The 22,370-nt window shown below is 34.4% G+C and overlaps 2 protein-coding genes across 4 annotated transcripts; one reads left to right on the forward strand and one right to left on the reverse strand.

Moving 5' to 3' along the window:
* Positions 1-14: 14 nt before the first annotated feature.
* Hat1 (histone acetyltransferase 1) lies at positions 15-5,005 on the reverse strand. 2 transcript variants are annotated; one of them, XM_090113828.1, is made up of 9 exons: positions 4,602-5,005; positions 4,353-4,522; positions 3,789-3,960; positions 3,087-3,246; positions 2,614-2,779; positions 2,176-2,324; positions 1,906-2,074; positions 1,345-1,512; positions 15-1,266 (listed from the first exon to the last, which is right to left on the reverse strand). In XM_090113828.1, the coding sequence occupies exons 1-8, from the start codon at positions 4,660-4,662 to the stop codon at positions 1,345-1,347; spliced, it is 1,215 nt and encodes a 404-aa protein (XP_089969954.1). In that variant the 5' UTR covers positions 4,663-5,005; the 3' UTR covers positions 15-1,266. The 2 variants fall into 2 exon arrangements, with proteins under 2 accessions (XP_089969954.1, XP_089969953.1); XM_090113827.1 differs by lacking the exon at positions 15-1,266 and having other exon boundaries at positions 1,301-1,512.
* A 1,133-nt stretch (positions 5,006-6,138) lies between these two features.
* On the forward strand, positions 6,139-20,467 carry Kcmf1 (Potassium channel modulatory factor 1). 2 transcript variants are annotated; one of them, XM_090113682.1, is made up of 8 exons: positions 6,139-6,343; positions 6,509-6,676; positions 8,646-8,782; positions 11,907-12,025; positions 12,587-12,685; positions 14,614-14,785; positions 16,109-16,259; positions 19,912-20,467. In XM_090113682.1, the coding sequence occupies exons 1-8, from the start codon at positions 6,328-6,330 to the stop codon at positions 20,190-20,192; spliced, it is 1,143 nt and encodes a 380-aa protein (XP_089969808.1). In that variant the 5' UTR covers positions 6,139-6,327; the 3' UTR covers positions 20,193-20,467. The 2 variants fall into 2 exon arrangements, with proteins under 2 accessions (XP_089969808.1, XP_089969809.1); XM_090113683.1 differs by having other exon boundaries at positions 12,587-12,682.
* The last annotated feature ends 1,903 nt before the right edge of the window (positions 20,468-22,370 follow it).

Below are 22,370 nucleotides of genomic sequence, written 5' to 3' on the forward strand. Positions count from 1 at the left end.
TAAAACTCTTTTTTACCAAAAATATTTATTTTTAAAGTCGTAATTACATACATTCAACCTTCATTCATAACAACAACATTATTAACTTCACAATTCACATATTATACACTCAATATCACACAAATTTAAAATTTTAATATTAGGCGTTGGGAATTTCGATAGTCAGCACTGAAATTTCATATTCATTTTTCTAGTGTTTTGAATCAAATTTATTTAAAAATTCATTTACAAATCAATAATCTAATCATTGAATACAGAACAAAGAAAAAACCACTTGACCCACATCAAGCCAAAGACCAAAAATAATACTTATTGTTATTAGGTTCATTAATAAAATGAGTAAGACAAAGTTAATATTATTTAAAATTAAGATTAAGTATGCTCTTATATTAAGTTTTAATACAATAATCGAAAAAAAAAAATATCACGTCTTCCACTTTGACACAAAGATTAAAAAACCGCAAAAAGCACTTACATAAATGATAAAACCAATATTTGAATCTCAGATTATGAATCGAAACATAGATAGGACCCGCCGAGAGCGTAAATACCGTCTGCAGCTGCGTAACGAGCTTCTGCATGTATGCTTGCATGTTACTAGGCATTGAAAATGTCTCTAATTATTTCTGAACAATTTTATCATATTTAAACAGCCATTTTTGTGATGAAAAGTTTCGTCTCGCAGCACTACGAATGTTTTTGCTTTAGAATTTGTATTTGGTTTAGTATCGACGCCCGCGTACATGCTCCATCTGCCATTTGTTTTATAATCTGAGATTTGCATTCTTTTTCTTGATGCGATACCGACAATCTTATAATTGAGAAAGTTACATACTATTCTGCAATGCGAGTTAATACGAGAATTTGGGTGTCCCATAAAATAAAAAACTTAACTCCAAAACTAATCACACTTGCAGTATTGCATCCATTGCATTATTAAAATTTAAAATCTAGTCAAAAAATATCAATCACAAAAAAGAGTACAAAGAGACTAATTATTTAAAACCGAATTTGTCTAAAAAAAAACTTAAATATCCCGGACGAAAAACAATGCTTACACATACATTTGTTTTACATAAGTTACAAACAGACCAACTTACCTTATCTTTCATCATCTCATCTTGCAAGTAAAATAACACAAAAAATTTAAACTTAACTGCCTTTTTGCCTCACAGCACTAAGATTTTACCATTCTTCTCCACTTTCTAGATTCTTCTTTTCAATATCCCACTATTTTCAAACACTAATTCCAATTTAGGGGTTATCCTAAAAATCCAATTTGGTAGTTTTTAATTGTAACTTTTTTATTTTAATAATTTATTCATAATTTTAATTGTAACTGACTCAATAATGTTGCAAGCGGTGTATAACACGGCGGTATTCGTCCTCTAAAGCGAGATACTGCGAGGAGAGACGACCGTGCGTCTCGCTCGCACCTGTGGTGCTCACTGTAGCTGCGTACTCTTCTGGCTTTAGAACTTTCTCGAGTTTCTTCATTTCTAACTTCTTTTTCTGAAATACAAAAACATTGAAAATTCCAATAAATTATAGTGTTTTACAAAAATATTGGGCTTTTTTGTCCACAATATTTCTCAACAACTCAAAAGGAAAAAGATAAATTAACCTGATACATTGTTTATATTGAATTGAAACTTCTTTAGGCGCATTGAGAGTAAAATTTTGAAATCTAACACGCGTCCTGGCATTAACGTCACGTCATGGAGTAAGAAGACGACAATAAAATTTTGATATATTGCCAAAGAAGTTTCACTTCTGACACGTGTGGTCAGCACATATGCTATTTTTTTTTAATCATGATAATATTAAATCAGAATATATATGTTTTTCAATGTTCAATTGAATGATATTTATTATTTAGAAAGAAAATTTTCGAAGACTTCATACCTGAAAAGGTGCATTCAGTCTATTCTTAACATCTAACCTATACTGCAAGTAGGCATTCTTATCTGAAGTGTTTGTATTCTTTAGACGCAGAATCTCGTACACGCGCCTCGCTTGTTTTTTGTTTATTTTGTATTTACTTCGCGCCTGATTCGCCATTTCAGGTGAGAATCTGTAAAAACATGAACATCAGAACATTTACACATTTTTTATAACTGAAAAATAAAAGAATACATAATACATAATATATTTCATATAATGAAATCAACTCACCCTTGGAATAATTTTTCTGGGTGGAAAGCAGGCAGATTTTCACAATTTTTTGCATCTACATAATCTCTGATCCTTTGAAAGTCTTGTGATGGATCCTCTACAGTGATATCCAAAACCTCGGGCATAATAATAAAATGAGAATAAATGGCCTGAAAAGTAAAGAATTTAAACATGAGTTTGCAAAAGTTAATTTGTCCATATTAGATATTCATTCATAAAAATTATTATTTATTAGCATTACATTTTATAACTCTTGAATAAAAGTTCACTATAAACAGATACAACATTAGTAGGTTTATTATATAATTAGTTAGTTAAGGAAGAGTGGGCCCTCCTGACAGGTTTAATCTTGAACTCACTACTCACTACTACTCCATATTGTGTAAAATTTAGAAACGAAATAAACTGTTTTTATTTATTTTTTATTTTTTTAATTACCTGAACCAACTCTGCACATAAACCAAGCTTCCTAAAAGGCGGTAGAGTTAGGACTTGTGAGATGCGTGGCCTCTGATGACATGGATAGGCATAGTAGCGGAACACTGTGGCATATGCAGCTGTTGTATAGGTTGTGCTTCCTTCACTTGTCTTGCATTTTTCGAACCTGATACACGAGTTTGGATGTTTTAACAATGTAAATATATTATATTTAGATCAAAAATACAATATAAAGTTTTCCTTGATACAAGATTTTCGTAAATAAATCTATAGGCACATTCAGTCTTTTTGAAGTCTCAAATTATTTTGAATATTTAATCTTTTACTTGTGAATCAAAGAAGTCGGTTAATTACAAATTCACTTGTGATATAAAATTATGTACAAGAGTTAAACAAATCTGTTTAAAAAACACTTAAATAATATAATATATAATCATTTGTAATACAACTTCTGATTTCTATAATGTACTCACATAGTAAAGAATGTCCACTGATCATCATCCACATCAATAAATGAAGCAGCATCAACATACCAAAGAAGGAAGGTCTGTAACCTCTCATGATAGTCCAAGAAACCAGGTGTGGATGTCTCACAGTAATAGACTTCAAATATGCGTTTTTCACCACCATCATCTTGTTTAAAAAGGTTTATAGATTTATATAAATAACATGGAATTTGGAATTAAATAAGACTACAATTAAATATTTAATAATAAATATTTCAGGACAATTTTTACACACGGCACAATCTGATCCCATACTAAGCTTTCACTTGTGTTATGGAAACCAGATGGCTGATGATACATATATAATTTTTAAATAAATACTTATATAGATATTTAACACCCAGACACATAGCAAACATCTATGTTCATCACACAAATATTTGCCCCGGGTGGGAATCGAACTCACGACCTCTGGCTTGGAAGGCAGGGCCACTACCAACCAAACCAACCGGTCAATTGTTTGTGAACTGAACAAAAGAGTGATACTTTTAAAAAAAGAAACATTTCAGGATGTTTTGAATTTATAGAACATAGATAAATTGAAAACAAGAATAGTAGTAGCACATTGAGATCAAGGTTGAATTTATAATTAAGTATGATATGTCTTTCATCAAATAAAGGTTTAATCATGTATTTTATTGTTTTTTTAACTGTATGATTTATACTTACTTGGCTCAATATTAAATGAATGTAAAAGCTTCCCATGTGGTTTGAATGTTCTGTCCCTCTCCAAATTAGATATAAACTGATCTAAATTAGTAACATAACCTGGTGCCAGCACCTTTTTGAGTTCGCCTTCAATGTCATCAGCTTTTAATCCACCTGATTTCTTTGGATCAATCTAATAACAAGATAATATTACAAATTATTTAAGCATTATATATAATTACTAGAGGTAATTATACGCCCCGGCTTCGCCCGTGGTACATATTTCGCAATAAAAGGTAGCCTATGTCCTTTCTCGGGTATCAAAATATCTCCATACCAAATTTCATGCAAATTGGTTCAGTAGTTTAATAGGCGTGATTGAGTAACAGACAGACAGACAGAGTTACTTTCGCATTTATAATATTAGTATGGATTAAACAACTCTATACATACCTATATATATTCTAAAGTATACATATAAATGAATGTAGAAATCTTTCTGAAAAGGTTTAAAAATGCATGCATATCTTATAGCCTGGTATAAATAGTAATTCATAAATTATTATAAAATTTAATTTGACTCACCTTGTCTGAATAGGAGATTCCTAAATATGTTTGAAGACTACCTGCACTGTAATAAAGTTTTATCTGCAAGTCTGTGTAACCAAATATATTTTCATTTTCTCCAAACACTTGATGACACATCTCCGGCCCAAAACTTGTTTCATCATTTTCTATGTCTTTTGCAGAATGAACTATAAACGAGATTTAGCGGATAATAATATGGAAGAAGGTAGGTTACTATTTTAAGAAAAATTTTAATATGTCACTTACCTAATTTAAATTCCATAACATCATTTCCATCAACTACTAAATGCCCCAAAACGTCGGTCATTTTTATTTTTGCCTACTAGGTACCACTTAGAACTCTATATAGAACTGTAAGACGAATTGTGAAGACGAATGTATTTGTTACTTCCCGCGCAAAGTGCCTGAAGTTTTAGCTCAGCTAACCGTTATTCATATGAAGTATCAGGAAAAACAAAGTGATACTTTTTATTCTCGAACATTTATCATAATCTATTGAATAGAAACAAATTTGGTTTTCAAAATAAAAATCACAAACAAAGTCTAACTTCGCAAGAATACAAATACAATCCGATTCCGGTAAAGAGCAATCCCAATTCGAGGTTCGAAAATAGCAAAAATAACTTTGAAAAATAATGTCTAAACTCTAATGTCACATTGACAATGGATAGTATCAAGGACTCAATCAAGGATCTACACCACAGAACATATATACTCAGGGGAGATCTACACTCTTTGGAAAGGAGTACGGACACAATTACAAACTTATGGAAGCTAAACCTAGGCAGAATGCTAAAAGGCATTTTATTCTGTGGTAGAGGTGAGGAGGCGTAGACAGACATAGCTTCCTCTTTCTGCGTGAGGAGGACTCGTAGACTTCCGCGTTTCAAAAATAGCACCACAATTTGATAAACTTTTGAAAAATAAACAAGCACATCCTTCTCACTAAAATTGTTATAGTTGTGTAAGAACCTCGACTTTTTCTTTCAGCTCGCGACCCCCCGATTAAGGCTTCGCGACCCCCCTAGGGGTCGCGACCCACAGATTGCAAAACACTGCTCTAGAGCATCTCTAGAGTCTAGAAAAAGAATGAAGAAAACAGAAAAGCCATGAGAAAAGCTATAATAAATACAGTTTTCTACAGAGTATAGGTAGCTTAGATAGGTAGAGATAAACTACGATAACATGGCGCGCCCCTCCAAATTACTGTTTCAATGTGTGTAGTGGCATCCTTACGAAGGAGTTTGTACGTATTTGTCTTTAGTACTTTACGTCCAGATTTGTTGGTCAACTAATCATAAGTTGCCGAGCGCCCAAGACAACGCACGTGTCGTTTTCATAGAATACGTCAGTGCAGCGCCATTACTAATAATAATGAGCGATTAGAGCGTGACTAGTCGAGCAACAAATCCGTGGATTTGTTTTTGTTTGACGGCCGTCTTGAATCTTGGTGGTGCATTGTAAATACTTTCACAAATACTTTCAAACGTTTTGAATTTTGGAGGGGCGCGCCATGTTATCGTAGTTTATCTCTACTGTCTAAGTTATTAATGGCAATAAAAATTTATTCTGAATCATCATTATTGAAAAGATTTAATTATGTATTGGACGCGTGATTGGACGTAACATCATAGGTTGATCGTGGATCGAACCGTCGAAGGTACAAAAAAAATCAAATTTTAATACACAAACTTATAAACTAGTCTATGTAAAATTGAATATAATCTATAACTAATTAAATAGTCTGTGATAATGATGATGGAAATTTTAAAAGTTGGTAACACTTGTCATTATGTGACGTCATTATGGCCTGGTTGGGTTAGGTTTGCTTGGAAATTTTTGTTTTAAATCTTGTATTTTAGTATAATAGATGTTGTGCTACTTATTTTAGATTAGTAATATAAATACCTCATATAGTAGCGATAATTCTAGTGCCAAGATTTGTTTGTCTCGGCGACGTTTTCTGGCGAAAATGAATCGCCATGAAGGTAGGTAATGATAATCAAAATTGTGCTATGCTTTTGTCACAATAAATTTCTTTGCGAAAAATTGTAAACAGAAGGAATTAACTACTTCGTTATTTTATCGTATACATCATTTTGATTAATTTTATACTGTACTGATTCTTTTTTTATTTGATCTCGTAATTTTAGGAGTCAGCTGTGATTCTTGTTTGAAAAATAACTTTAGAGGACGACGATACAAATGTTTGATTTGCATCGATTATGACTTGTGTGCTGCCTGCTATGAGTCCGGCGCCACCACAAATCAACATACAACAGAACATCCAATGCAATGCATACTTTCTAGGAGCGATTTTGGTAAGAATTCATTTATTATTGATGAATAATGGACTTGGCCTACATTCGCCAAAAAGAAACGTTATATTTTATTACTACATATTTTTAGTAACAAGTTAAATTGATTAGGTATATATTTCTTGCAAAATTCGTTTTTTTACATAATTAATATTTTTATAAATTGAGAAGCATGTCAAATTCTTGTTGAAATCTATTAGAGTTTATATTTGTATAAATATGTACGAAGCAAAGCAGAATTATAATGAAATGGCATAAAAATTTATTAGAAATGTAGCAATAATAGTGTACAACCTAATATTATCCTCCTAAGACCCCGCGTACAAAATTTTGTACAAAATAAAATAGTGCTATCTGACCCAGCTCTGTCATATAGTTTATAGTAGTAACCGCCCAGTGTACAATTTTTTGTACTTATTCTTTTAACAACTGTAGTTTTTTTCAAATCTTCCCGCGAATAGTTTCACATGTCAAAATTACTTAAATAGTTTGTATTGTCTATGTTATCAACGCTGCCAACAAAAAAATAAGTATATTTTCAAAACTAGCTGTGATGAACGACGAAACCTGCCGCTTCCTCGTGCTATGAGTAAGTTTAATCTCAAAATACTTATATAATCACTAGTTTTCCCACGTCACTGTTAATGTTATTTTATACTATAAGGTGTAAATATTACACACTATTAATATTTTTTGTTGCTGTATTGAATAAAGGTGATTCACAAAGTCATCAATTATTCTGTTCAATATTTTGTACATTGGTTCTCAGTATCAAACGTTAGGTATCTGCTTTTCATAGAGAGTATTTTTGTTTTTATTTTAGATTCTAATGAAAATGAGATTCTTCAGTGTCTAAATGAATTAGAATATGAGTCAGAAGCTGAAGAGGACCCTTTTGAATATAATGAGACAGATGACGAGTACATGCCAGATGGAAGAGAGGAATCTTCATCTTCAAGTTCTTCTAGTGAAGATGAACAGCCGCTTATTGAAGATGACAATGATGATTCTCCTTTTTGCGAGGATCAAGTCGCAGCAGAACACGAATTCGTCTACGTTGGACACGTGGTTGTAGTCGTGGAAGAAATATTATAAGCACTCGCGGAAGAAGAAAGTCGTGGGAGTAGAAGTCGAGGACGCGTAATTTAATATTGCCTTAATAGAAGTTAAGCCTAAAGATCTCAAATGGAAAAATTTTGTTCTCTATTTAATTTCTATAATAAACTTTATTTTTTGTAATTTTGATTTATTATTTTCTCTGCTACATTAAGACCCACTGTACAAAATTTTGTACAAAAGATAGAATTACAGAAGGTGACCAAAAATGTCCCATAGACACCTGGTATTACGGTAAAAATACTTTCGAAACCCTAAAAGGTATAGCTTCAAAATTACGACGTTTTACGTCTCTGGGTCTGACAGCAATAAATTAATTTGTGCATAATTTTGTACAGTGGGTTTTTACGACTACCTTTGGTAGTTCCGATCTGGGTCTTAGGAGGTTATATGATGCTCGTTTGTAGTTTTTAATCGATTCTTTAGATTGATCAAGTTTATTAATATATTTACAGTTTAGGCATAGTCTGATACAATATGTAAATGCTATATAAGTGAAACCATAGGTTTTAAAGAAGGTATTATAATGTAGTCACATAATTGAATTACTTGACAGTTTAGAGTGGAAACAATAAAGTATAATAATCTAACTTTAACTTTATACCAATAAGAATTAATCTAAAATTTCCTTATTTTATCTGTAAAAAGATTACTCATAATAATAAAAATTATTATCTTGAACTGGTTCTAAGGTTTGTATAAATATGTATCAACGTCTGGTCATTTTCAATGAGAATATTAACCATTTATTTCTAAATATTACCCATACTACTATATACCTGTATTCCACTAAACAACATATAAGAATCTAATACATAGGACAATAAAATTGTATGTAAACATTGTTAAACTTCAGATCTCTACTATGGCGGAGAGACATTAGCATTGGAGCAACCTCAAGCTTACACATGTCCGTTTTGCAATCGTATGGGATTCACAGACACAGGGCTCATGGAACATGTCACCGCGGACCACTCAGACACAAGTTTGGCAGTATGTACATAAGATTATTTAATCCATCAGTCCCTGGAATCACAGACACAATAGATAATCTATTGTGTCGCGCCCCGATCGGGGCGCTCGGTGGTCAACGGGTTAAACATGTGATAGTCTATATATTAAACATGTGATAACACAAACGGGCTCCACCGCCGCCATTGGTTTGTTATTATTTATTTATTAAATACTAGATTTCCGCCCGCGGCTTCGCCCGCGTTTGCAAAGGAAAACCCGCATAGTTCCCGTTCCCGTGGGATTTCCGGGATAAAAACTATCCTATATGTTAATCCAAGTTACCCTCTATATGTGTGCTAAATTCATTGTAATCGGTTCAGTAGTTTTTACGTGAAAGAGTAACAAACATCCATACATCCATACATCCTTACAAACTTTCGCCTTTATAATATACACCACTAGTTTTTAATCAGTACAAAAAATTTTACAGGGTGTTAAGTATCTTTAACCAATCATACTTGTGTAAGAAATAATTAAAAACACTAACAAACAGAAATGTCCCAAAATTGTCCACATAAATATGTAAAAATTGTTAATCCTAAATTTAATCAATGACCCACACTAGGTATTGTGTTGTAATTTTCTAGCGTACGATTTCGAGTAGGTCCGCCGCACAGATCCATTGATAAATCCCGGCAAACTCGCGTCCAAGCTCGCCATTCGCCCATTCCTCACCCCGCCACCCCCTTTCCCTCTGCGGCCTGCGCCCGCGTCGCACCCCAACGGCCCCCCGCCCCAACGCGACAAACAGTGCCAAATTGTTAGCGGAAGTGAAAACTTGTTTTTTTTCGTCGCGTTTGTTTACGTTCTTCCCGGTACGATGTCATATCAATTCACATCACGGGATTATGTACTTATGCTTCGTGCGTTCTTTTTGAGTGAAGAAAATGCGAGTGCAGCAGTACGTATGTACAGATAAGAAGTACCCGAGTCCCGAACGCTCGATCGCCAAATGTACGAACCGTGGTAAATGCTTACCAGCAGGCGTTGTCACAAAATGTTTTCGTGTAATGTACTAGCGTATTTTGAAGAGGATCCTCGACGTAGTACGAATGTCGAATAACGCTGCGGTTCATGAATTTCTCACAGCGGAGTTGAGAAGTCAGTCAGATCGGTCGAGGCGGGCCTGCAGCTTGGCCTCCTCGCTCACCTGATCTCACACCCTTGGACCTCTTTTTGTGGAGTGAAATTAAGTGAACAAAAGTGAGCCGGTTAGTGTCGAACAATTAAAACAGCGCATATTGGATGAAGTGAAAAGACAAAAAAACGTAGGTACTTCTCTCGTTAAAAAACAATTTAATAAAACGTTCACGTCTGTGTATTGACAATGGTGGTGGACATTTTGAAGGACAATTATTGAAATACTTGTAAGGTTAGTTAAGATTATTGTAAATACCAGCTGATTCTAACTTCTTAAATACGCCAAAATCGTTTTTTCTTTCATTACAGATTAGGTATTGTAAAAACAGCTGATTCTAACTTCTTAAATACGCCAAAATCGTTTTTTCTTTCAATACAGATTAGGTATTGTAAATAGAGCTGATTCTAACTTCTTAAATACGCCAAAATCGTTTTTTCTTTCAATATGTACAGAATAGCTTTATTTTGATTTTGTTTGTTTTGTAATTACATACCTACGTACCTATTTAATTTATTGTAAAAAGTAATTATGCCGGTCCTAAGCCTGGATGAAGTACCTATGAAGGGGAGATTTGAATTTAGGAATTAAACTAAATAAAGTTAGTAACTACCTACATGTCTTGTTTCATTTTATTGTCCAAGGTTAGGTAATACTATCAACGAATAAGTCAATGAACTCTGCAATGTGTCTATGATTTTAGTGAGACTTTCTTAAATAAACAAATGGTTATATCTTTGCTATTTATCGATATTATGTAATTCTTACATCATACATATGATAATAATGTATTCGCTAATATGTCCTTAAAGTTTTTGTACTGATTAAAAACTAGTGGTGTATATTAGATATTAGGTACATATATATAAAAAAATGAAACCCGTTTCGCGTTGTCACGGCATCACGTGTGAACGGCTAAACCGATTTCGATAATTCTTTTTTTATTATATTCCTTGAAGTACGAGGATGGTTCTTATGTAGAGAAAACGTAAATATGTACCACGGGCGAAGCCGGGGCGGACCGCTAGTATATCATAACTAGTTTAGCAGTATTTACATAAGATTAGTGTGATAGTATGACTTAAACTTGTTAAGATTTTGAAATTAAATCTATGCTTTTGAAAATCTTAACCATAAAATGTATTTCCGTCAAGAGGTAACATTACAAAGTATAAATTATACATAACCAGCGCTATATGATAATAAATATTAGAAAAGTATAACATACATTTAGATTGAAATGTCAAGCATTTTTTGTGATCTAGATTTTGATGGAGATAGACTAACTGAATAAGTTCATATAAATGTGTTCTATAACATCTCATTTATAGTTCTTCTTATTGTTTGAAGTGAAATATCCATGTGTCATTATGGCGAGATTTCATTATATGCTATATGTTGTGATGTTGATCTCTACTATAAAATATAAAAAATACACTTTTGTTGCAACATTTATTGAGCAAAAACCAAGATCATTTACAATCATATAAAAGTGACAAAACTTTCCAAAATGAGAAACTTTCTTTTCACCACCCAATTAGATTTTTTTTAATTGCTGCTAAAGGCTGGCAAATTTTATTAATTTTGTACTAACTTTACTGTTATATCTGTCCTTTTCTCTGCTGTGGGAACATAATGGACTGATGATGGTAATGACTGTAAATTGTAATTGTACAAAATGATTTTCCTTTATTAATAATTTAATTGAATGATGTAATAAATATGGAAAATTATTATAATTTTGTTTTCAACTAAAAAAATCGTGAGTAATTGCATATGTAGGGTTAGTTGAAAAATTAGTAAAATCCACTTCAGAGGATTTAATTTCTCTTCAAAAATTATAAGAATTGTTTGTAATATTATCAGCTTCATGTCAGCATTATTGAAATTCACCCATAATTATATCAGAGCACCTTATTTTTAAAATGAAAATTCCAAATAATAATTATTATTCGATATTTTTAGGTGGTGTGTCCAGTATGTGCGTCAATGCCAGGTGGAGAGCCCAACTTTGTAACAGATGACTTTGCAGGACATCTCACACTCGAGCATCGCAGTGGACCTAGGGATCTTATATCTTTTCTCATATCCTTTTTAAATAGAACATTAATTTCATGAATAATCTCATGCATACAATATTGTATAATATAATTTAAGTATATAAATTTATAAAGAAGACCCTCCTCATCAAAGGGTCACGAGTGGCTGAGTTGATCAGGCATCCGCCCCGGATTGGCGCGAAAGGATGCGGGTTCGAATCCCGCCTCGTGATCGAATTTTTTCTATTCATTATAAATTTATATTTATAAAGCATTTGAATGCCATAAAACCAAAAATATCAAATTAATAAAATTTATAAATACAACTAAATTGTTGTATTTAAAAGTAAATTAAAAAAGGTATTGTTTTTTCAGAGAGATATTTAGCTTTAAAATATTTATACTGAGGGGATATACTTATGTATTTTACTAAGATTAAGAGGTGTGTACTTTTATTTTAGACAATATGTTGTGCAAAGTTTCATCCAAATCAGTCCAGCAATTTTTTAGGCCAATTCATTACAAACATGTAAATCTTTGCTCTTTGTAATATTTGAATAGATTTAAGATAATCGATATGAAATAATACTCCTTAACGCATAAACACGACGAGCCGAGCGGCATCAGGCACGGTGGCGTGCGCCGCATACCGCCCTCGGGCCGCGGCGTGAGCCGTCCGCGACGCACCAACATGCAATTTAGGTAGTAAGTCACATGGGTTTTATTTATTATGTAGATAAATTAGTTGTTAGGTTTCATGCATTTTCGTATCATTACAAAATTTAAATAAACATGATTTACACCCAGACTATTACCACAGAATACATAATAGTAGCTAAACGCTACAGAACGGACACTCTCCGCCTCCCGCCAAAATTAAACACTTACCTCACCCTGCACGATCATGCTATAGATGGTCCGCATTTTTCTACAAGGACGATACGCGACGAAGATTGACAACATTAATCAAATTAACTTAAAGTAATTTTATTATTTTGGATTTGTGATTATCGTTTTTCGTAGAAAATGGTTAGATATTGTGCTGTTTACGGATGTATTTCATCAGAAAAACGCGAATTTTTTTTATGCTAGTCACAAATGTGCCAACCATAAAGCGTTAACACACACATTTGCAGTCTCTACAGTGTGACTGTCAAAACGATAATTTTATATGGAGTGTCCGGGGTGTGGTATTACGTTGTGGTTTAACTTCTATGATTTGACAATAAGACATGTTTTTTTAATAAGACTTTTTTTTTAGACCATGGTTCTACCTCCCTTTAGACCTGGTTTGTAGTTAGTCTGTGTTTTGTATAAGACGGTATGTGTAATAAGTTTTTCGTTTATGGTCTTTTTATGTATTGTAATTTTTGTGTGAATTGAATTTTTAAAGATGAAAGCTATTTTATTTACATTGATTGTTGGTACTGTAGTCAGTTAATGAATATTTAGTTGGTTAGATTATGTTTGTTGATCTTCATGTAAAATCTAACCAATAATTTTGTTTGAAATATCACACAAATATAAATATATTGTAATCTATTTATCGAAATCCCTAACGATCGAAAAATTGTGATCGTGACATTTGCTATTATTTTTCGCTGTGTTCGATGTGAAATTTATCGATGTTTACAATTTTATGGTAACAAATATTGTTTCTGTGCGTGTTTTCACAAAACCTATTTTAATTATTTATTTTTTTTGTATTAATGTGGCTTGTAAATGGTTTAGATTAACAATACGAACGCGAGCGGAACCAAGAGGTCAAAGCTAGTACTTTAGTGTAAATCTCTGTGATTACAATACATTGCCAATATAGCTTAAGACTAGCGTGGTTTCTATATTGGCTCCTGAGACACAGTATTTAACTAATTCAGGAGCCTATGGATTCATATATAAGCTGTACCTATTTCTTTATGTCAATAAAGTTATTATTATGTTTCTCGGTTCCATAATACTCGGGTACCACCAGAAGGACGGTACCCGGACCTTTGGAAGGCTTACGTGGGGACACGGATCCAACACGCAGAGGCCCTTTCGAGAATTTTACTGTGTTGTGATTATTATTATTATCATAGAGATCTAGAGATATGCCAATCGCTTGCGCTGAGTACGAAACCGTGTCTCATTACAAATTTACGCACACAACTGCAGTAAACAAAATCAAAACAATACTTCGCGTTGTGTGCGTGTCATCACATAAAAATATGAGAGCGACTATTCGTTCGCACACTAGATTGTAAGTGACGTACGTATACAGCACCACTACAGCTTGTTCTTTTTTTGGGCATATTGCTGCGACACCGGCCCCGCCCCCTAACCATATCTCCTTTAGTTTCTGTGATCTGTGATTATTATAAAACTAGATTTCCGCCCGCGGCTTCGCCCGCGTTTTCAAAGGAAAACCCGCATAGTTCCCGTTCCCGTGGGATTTCCGGGATAAAACCTATCCTATGTGTTAATCCAAGTTACCCTCTATATGTGTGCTAAATTTCATTGTAATCGGTTCAGTAGTTTTTACGTGAAAGAGTAACAAACATCCATACATCCATACATCCATACATCCTTACAAACTTTCGCCTTTATAATAGTATTAAGATTATAATGTTCTCACAAATAAGTGCACATTCCAGTAGCGGCGGCATATCGTCCCTGTCGCCGTCGTCGCGCGACGCGGTGGTGGACCCGATAGCGGAGCTGCTGTCGCAGCTGTCGGGCGTGCGGCGCGGCGCCGGCCAGCCCAACACGCCCAGCCAGCTGCAGCAGTTGCAGATGCAGCTGCAGCTCGAGCGCCAGCAGGCCACAGTGAGTGTATAGTACTATGCAATAAGGGTTGCCAACTTTTTTTACAAGAAATAAAGTATATTCATGTCTATGAAGATTATTAAACAGTATTTTAGCAAAACAAACAGTATTTATTGTAGTGTGCGCCCTCTGACTAAATAAAAAAAAATTGTGAGCGTCTAAATGTAACACATAATAATGTGTCTGCACTTTGATGCTGAAAACAGTATATTGTATACTTACTTTTTTTTTGTTAAACAGTAAAAAGTATATTTTAGTGAAAAACAGTAGAATACTGTTTAAAACAGTATAGCTGGCAACCCTAATGCGATACAAGAATAGGATCGATTCGGCGCCATGTTGTGACGTCATGGTTGTTAATTGAATGAATTTGTGATCTTTGTGGAGATGTAATGTTTGTATTTTAAATTTGATGCGTCAGGCAAGATAAAGTAGTGATTTATCAGTAAATTTAAACAGTATAAATGTCATTTGCATTCAAAAAAGTAATAATTTTTTTTTTCGTTTTCAAATACTCTTGTGTATATGACAAACTCAAACATTTATTTATTCAATTAGTCTTCTTTTAGAAGCAGTTTCGAAGCACTTTCAACGAATAGTTTGTTTGGCCAGATACCGGATGTTCGGCCTGACCACAAGCAGAATGTTCGGTATCCGGCCGCCGAATATTCGGCCGGTGGCATTTTGAGTTTCGTAGGTGCGTGTCGCGCACCGGCACGCCGCCCGCGCCGTGCAGGTTTTGACTTGTTTCGTAGTGAACGTTCGCGCGGTCACAGTTCTTGGTAGAGACAGACACTTTTATCGTGTCAGTCAGCACGAAACAATTTCGTTAAAAATAATAAAAATAAAATCTACCAAGTTTACTATCCGGTATCCGGCCTGATAGTACATTACCATCCGGTATCCGGCCGGATAGTAAAAAGGAGCCGGATAAGCCGGATACCGGATAGGAATCTAATATTCGGTGCATCTCTATTTTTAACATTTACCACCGATTCGGAAAGCAGTATCTATTAGAAGAACCAACCAGAAACTCCATAGTTGCTCTTTTAAAATCATATCAACATTACAATTCAATTTTACATAATATGTAACTTATATTTAACTAAATAATATTGTATATATAGTGTCCTATGGTGGACTAAGTTTTTAGTTTTTTAGATGTAATTACTAACATTAATACTTAGGTTTTTTTTATTTTTTACTAACAAATGGATCTGCGATATCCGAATTTTTCTGCTAAAATAACTAAATAAAATATCATACACAAACATGCATAGTTATATTCGCTTCCACACAACTAATGGCCGCATTCCCGTGCAGGCGGCCCGGCAGCAGCTCGAGCGGCTGCCGCGGCGGCCCACAGCGGCGTCGAGCGCGAGCAGCGCCGCGCCGCCCGCCGCGCAGCCCGCCGCAGCGCAGCCGCACGCAAACGACGCGACCGACTCGCAGTTCCTGCTCGCTGGCTTCCTTGGTATGTGTACTGAACTAGTGATACTTTTATAGTCGAACCTATCAATTTTATCTTTAAAGAGAGGAAAACTGCGTAGAAAAAAGACAGTTTGCACTCCGGGAGTGCCGGCAGAAGTGAAAACTTGATTATTAACGTTGAGCATGTTTTGATATTTTGGAATGGTATCCGTCTTACGCTTTTTCGATCAGGTCACGTGACGCGAGTTTAAGATTTTATACCCATTACAGAAAAAGTGCTCAACGCCGCTAAAGAAGTTTTCACTTCAACATCGATTAAAGTGAATTAACCGATACGGACTTGAAACATTTGTCAATCGAACTTGAAACACATGTCAATTTTAAATTCATCAGGCGAATCCCTGTCCCAGTAATATACTTTCTTTCGTTAATTTAAGGAGCAAAATAAGACAAGTAATTAATTAAAAAAACACAACGCATTTATTAATTTATGTTAATTTTTATTCACAAGTTATCAATGCATTGTGACGTCAGTTCTTTAAATCAGAAATTGTTTATTATGTTTAGAATGGTTTACCAGTAAAATCAAATCAAATCTTAAAATAACTTGTATCGGTCATTATTATTATAAATATGTAATCGTAATTGAAATAAGTTAAGCAAATGTGCAGTTCTAACAAAACGAAATATCATGTTATTCTATGTCGTCGTTACTAGGTTATGTTGTTGAATTTTGTTGAACTGTCAAATGTTGCCTTTTAAAATGACTCTACTATACATAGAACATTAAAAACAAATAGAAGTGCTATAATGTCATAATTACTATGAAAACCAGTGTCGCCTAACCCACACATTTAAACCGATAGTTATACTATCTATGCCTTTGATTGGACGGCTTAATTTGAGTAAAAACTGACTTATACTCTGTCCATTATATTATTTGCTTTTTGACAGCTTCACGCCTATTGTATTGTCTATGTTAAAATGTCATACAAATAATTATCGTACTTCATGGACAGGTCCCGCCCACTTAGTGATGTCTACACAGAATTATTCAATGATGGGTCGATAGATTATAATAATCGATAGAAATACTCTGTAAAATATATCCAATACAGAAAAACTCTTCTATTATGTTATATAATTTAAACGTAAAGACAACCAAATTGTAACAGAGAAACCAATAAATAATAAAATATTAGTTTAGTTTAGTTTTAACATACAATGCATAGATATGTGGTCTTATTGCACGCCTCATAAGCGAAGCGTTGAGGTGGGTACTACTGTCACTTCGCGCAAAACATCTGATTTTTCAAACTTAAAATGTCTTTATGTATCATACATTGCACTTGTAAGATAATACATACACACACATATTAAGAAAAAACACTATTTTTAACGTTCATGATATTTTTGATGTCATTTTTGTTATTTAAACTAGTTAAAAAACAGTTTAAAAAAGTTCTGTCTTGGACGTCCGTGTGTCTGTATGTGCGGATCCTTTTTCTTGTTAACACGATAGCGACCGAAATACTTTACTAATCGAGTCTTTTTTTTTTCTCTTACGCTTGAGTATGCTCAGGAATAGAACCCTTTCATTTTTCAGGGTCTGATTCGATGTGGTTTAATTGTTATTAAATAAACAAAAATAATAATTAATAAATATTTATTAAAAAAAAATTATGAGGCGTGCACTTTTGGATTTTCCAAATTATTATTACATATCTTATTAGTACGTTTACGTTGTAATTATTATTCACGTACCTGATTCGATTTATGATAATATTTTGAATTTATAATTGAAATGGTATCACAATCGATAATCTTTTGAACATCACTTCTGGTATCACCCGTCGAGCTGTCAAAAAGCAATTCTTATAGTGGACAGACTATAGGTTATAAATTCAGCATTTCAATATGTACCCTAACGCACCATGTTACGGTTTATTTTAGTATAACAACCATATATTAGCTGTTTTGTTTCTCATTGCACAGAAATTCCAAATTCGAAAATATCCAGCTACTCCACAACAGAGGGCGTTAGTTTTCGATAGATATAACTTTGAACCTCAACACATAGAGATAAGGTTGAAATTTGTGTCACTCAACATTAATGACATTAACTTGATATTTATCTGATGCTATGCCCTGAGGGATGTCAGCCTTGTTATCGATAATTCACAAATAAATATTTTTTGTGTATTTTTTTTTCTTTCTATTATAATATGAGTATAGTATAATGTGTCACATTTTGGAGTATGTTTTGGTACTTCGTACGTCTTTTTATATTATTATTATTAAATAAATTACGGAATAGTATAGTATTAATCTATATTTACAAAATATAAACAGAAAATATGCATTATTTTAAATCTTGGAACTGCCGTAGGTTTGCTGTATCGGTGGCCTTTGTTAGACCGCTTTGTGCTGTTCGGCATCCAGTTAACTCGTTGTTAACGTTGCATTTATCCATTTTTCTTTTAAATTAGCCTCTTTGGGAAATCTATAAATAAATTGGACAAATGAAAGCTAAGGAAAAATAAAATAAAATTTAATATTTATAAATTTATAATGTTTGTCTTTTCTAAAGTATCGATCCTGTCGATATGCGCCACAAGCATCACTAACGCTACATTCGTTTGTTTATTGCAATAATATTCCAGAAAGTCTTGTTTGCTGTTCAATCTATAATAGTACTAATTTCTTACGGATTAAGGTTCATTTTGACTAGATATTTGTATACAATTTTGACAAATTACAAGCGAAGTTATAACATAAAATAATATATGTAAAATAAATAAAAATAAGACTTACCGATGGTATGAAATGCCTCCATTGCTGATATTATTTCGTCTGCTATCATTTTTGCACTCTAATACCGAACAACACGTCCTAATTAATGAATAAATATGGATAAAAGGTTTGACAGCTGACAACCGACTCGAATATTTTTCTGCGCACAACTGAGAGCAAGTTAGGTGATCTTACCTTACAAGTGACACGTGGGCCACGCCCACATCACACTTCTATCTACTTTACTGTTCTGTGCTACTATAATATGCTGAAATTGTTTATTTGTGAATTATACTTTGATCGCGGTTGTCAGGTGGAGGATATTTATATTATGTGTTACGTAATAGAATTATTTTATTTTGGTTATAGCAAAGTGTTACATATATTGAAGTTCTAATTGGACAAAATAGAAGTAGATATAATCCATATCAATGCTGCTATGTAAAGTTAGTGGTTATATGCACGTAGTGACACATCATCAAGATAACTCACAAGTTATCTTTCATCACGATATAATCAATTTATATTTTATACCATTAGATGAAATCATATAATCACACACGTATAGTGTAGCCTGTTTATTTTTTTATTTATTTTTATTGCATACAGAAAACTTATAAATATTCTACAATTGTATTTTGCTACTGTACTATTATACAGTATTTGCCAGAGTTTGATGTTATGGCAATAAAACAACGAAATATAATGTCTACATGACGACTCTATAATACCTGTATTTACAACATTGACTTATATACTATATTGTATGTGCATATTTCAATCTTAACTTATTTGTGTAATGTTTGCTAATTTATTACATGTTGATACTTGCAAATATGTATGTGTATGTGTATCACTACACAGTACAACGCTATAGTGCTATTCTATCCGAATGTGTGCAGGAGCGACGGAGGGCGCGGAGACGGCGGAGACGGAGTGCCGCGCGGCGCTGCTCCGCGGGCTGCTGCTCGCGTCGCTGGGCCGCGCGCCGCCCGCGCCGCTGCCCCCCGCGCCCGCGCCGCCGCCGCCCCACAGCGCGCCCGCCCCCGCGCCGCCGCGCCCGCACCCCGCGCAGCCGCACCCCGCGCAACCCGCCCCCGCGCAGCCGCAACCCGCGCAGCCCGCGCCCGCGCCCGCCCCGCCCCTGCCGCGCGCCAAGCCCGCGCCACGCACCAAGGTATAACTGTGGCGAAACGACAGAATACAAACAGTAGCCAAACCCACAACTCCTAATCGAATGACCGCATAGGAATCTCATTGTTGCGCAAGTATGCGTGGGTGTATCGTTTCGAATGTTTTGTAGAGGGTTTTGCTTCTGTTCGTATCTGTTGACCGTGCCTATTCAAATCCAAATCCAGCTTCGTGATCGAAATTTTCTATTCTTTAAAAACTTTATAAGACTTAAAATTCAAAACAAAGTATTGTTTATTTTTTTTAACTAATATTTGGCACCTTTATGTTACGTGTACGCTATGTGTACGCTTGTTGAGCTAAAATTAACCATCCAATCACTATCATTATCGATCAAAATCAATATTGATTTACTAAAATAAAAACTAAATATAATTCATTGAATGTATTCTGTCCTGTATATCATCCATTCTAAGGATCATCCACACCAAGTCACCAAATACACCAAATTTTCGGGGAAAACTGACTATCTTTGAAAGGCCACAGCTTAGTTGTTATAAAGTTTAGATAGCTGCGGTTAGGCTTTAATTGTTGCAAATTTAATTAGCTTTGTAATTTTGTTAATTACCTATCCTGCAAATGAAAAAGTATTATCCTTTTTATGATTTTATATGCCCTCAGTTTCAATTCTTTAAAAATCTATTTCTACCTTCTTTTTGTTTTTCAGATATTGTGAGTGAACTATTTGTCTCACAGACTTTGTTCTATGCTCTAATGAAAGAAAATTAAATGCACTACAACTTTATTATACGACCTTCTCATAGAACGAGCGGTTTTTGCCAATATTTTCTTCAAACGGGAGCAAAACTAAAAATTTCAATATTTCGGGAAAAATGAACCATCTTCGAATGGCCACAGTTTAGTCGTTATACGGTTTAGAGAGCTGTAATTAGGCTTAAATTGTTGCAAATTTAATAACCTTAATTTATGTACTGAATGATACTTGTCGGAAACGCATAGTTTATGACTTTTAGAGCAAAAAGTGAAAAAAGTCAAAAATTTTCGCAGTTTATCACGTGGTGCGCGCGGTGGATTTTCATCACCCTAACTGATCCAAACAACGTACCAAAAATTCAGAACTACATCGTGCTTTGCGAATTTAGGGTTTTTTAGTGTCGATTTCTACTGGCCTAATACGGGCAGACAGATATTATTGAATTTGTTCTAGTCACAGATATTTTTGCACATCGCCCCCTAGGCATATATTATTGCTCGTGACTGTATATTTATAACTGCATGTGAAAAAATTAACAATTAACAACTAATGAGTGCGGTGTGTGGTAGGAGGCAGCGGCGCGCGCGCACGGCGCGGCGCGGCAGATGCCCGAGGGCAGGTAGGAGCGCGAGCGGCCGCCGCGCGCCCCCAGCGCCGCCGCCCCGCCCCGCGCCCGCCCCGCGCCCGCCCCGCGCCCGCCGCGCCGAGCGGGCCGACCGCCGACAGTGTCCAATGTAAATATGGAGTCGCAACGAGTCACGGGTCAGACCGGTGACGCGTCTACCGGATTCTACTTCGTTGTTTTTCGCTAACACTTATTAGTGGACGCTTCGTTATGTTCGTTTTGTTGGCTTTCGAAATATCAGTGTGATTTCCTTTATCATAGAGTAAATAGTTATGGAATGTTTTAATCGATTTATAAATAAGATGACGAACGCTAGGTACGGTCACGATATTTATAACGAGCGGGAGGAGTCTTTTACACGATTATCGATTTACGGAACGCTTTTGTATATAACACCGTTGGAAACCGACTGCAGTATTTTTCTTTCTGTTATGGGTTATAAATATTATTCATATAATTGTAATTAGAAGTAATAATAGATGTATTTTTATAACAGCAAGGTTAAAGCATCGCTAATTTACACTGACTCCTCTCTTAATTAATATATTATAATTAAACAGAATGAGAACTACTTACACTCAAATTGTCACTAGCTACGAAAGTGCTTATTAGTTTGATCATTATACTCCAACATTACAAAATGTTTGTATGTACCCTAATTAAATTCTATAATATTATTAAATGTCTTTTTATTTCATCCTTGCCTTTTATTTCCACTAACATTATTTATTAAACAAAATAAAATTAAATCAAAAAGATTAAATATAATTTTAAAAAGATTTATTTATCTCTGTGATCTACACAATCTGTAAAATTATCTTAGAGTACAC

This window comes from Colias eurytheme, chromosome 20 (assembly GCF_061535395.1).
Source record: "Colias eurytheme isolate Ceu_HAF_F1 chromosome 20, ilColEury1 Martin Lab GWU primary, whole genome shotgun sequence".
Classification (NCBI taxonomy): Eukaryota; Metazoa; Arthropoda; class Insecta; order Lepidoptera; family Pieridae; genus Colias; species Colias eurytheme.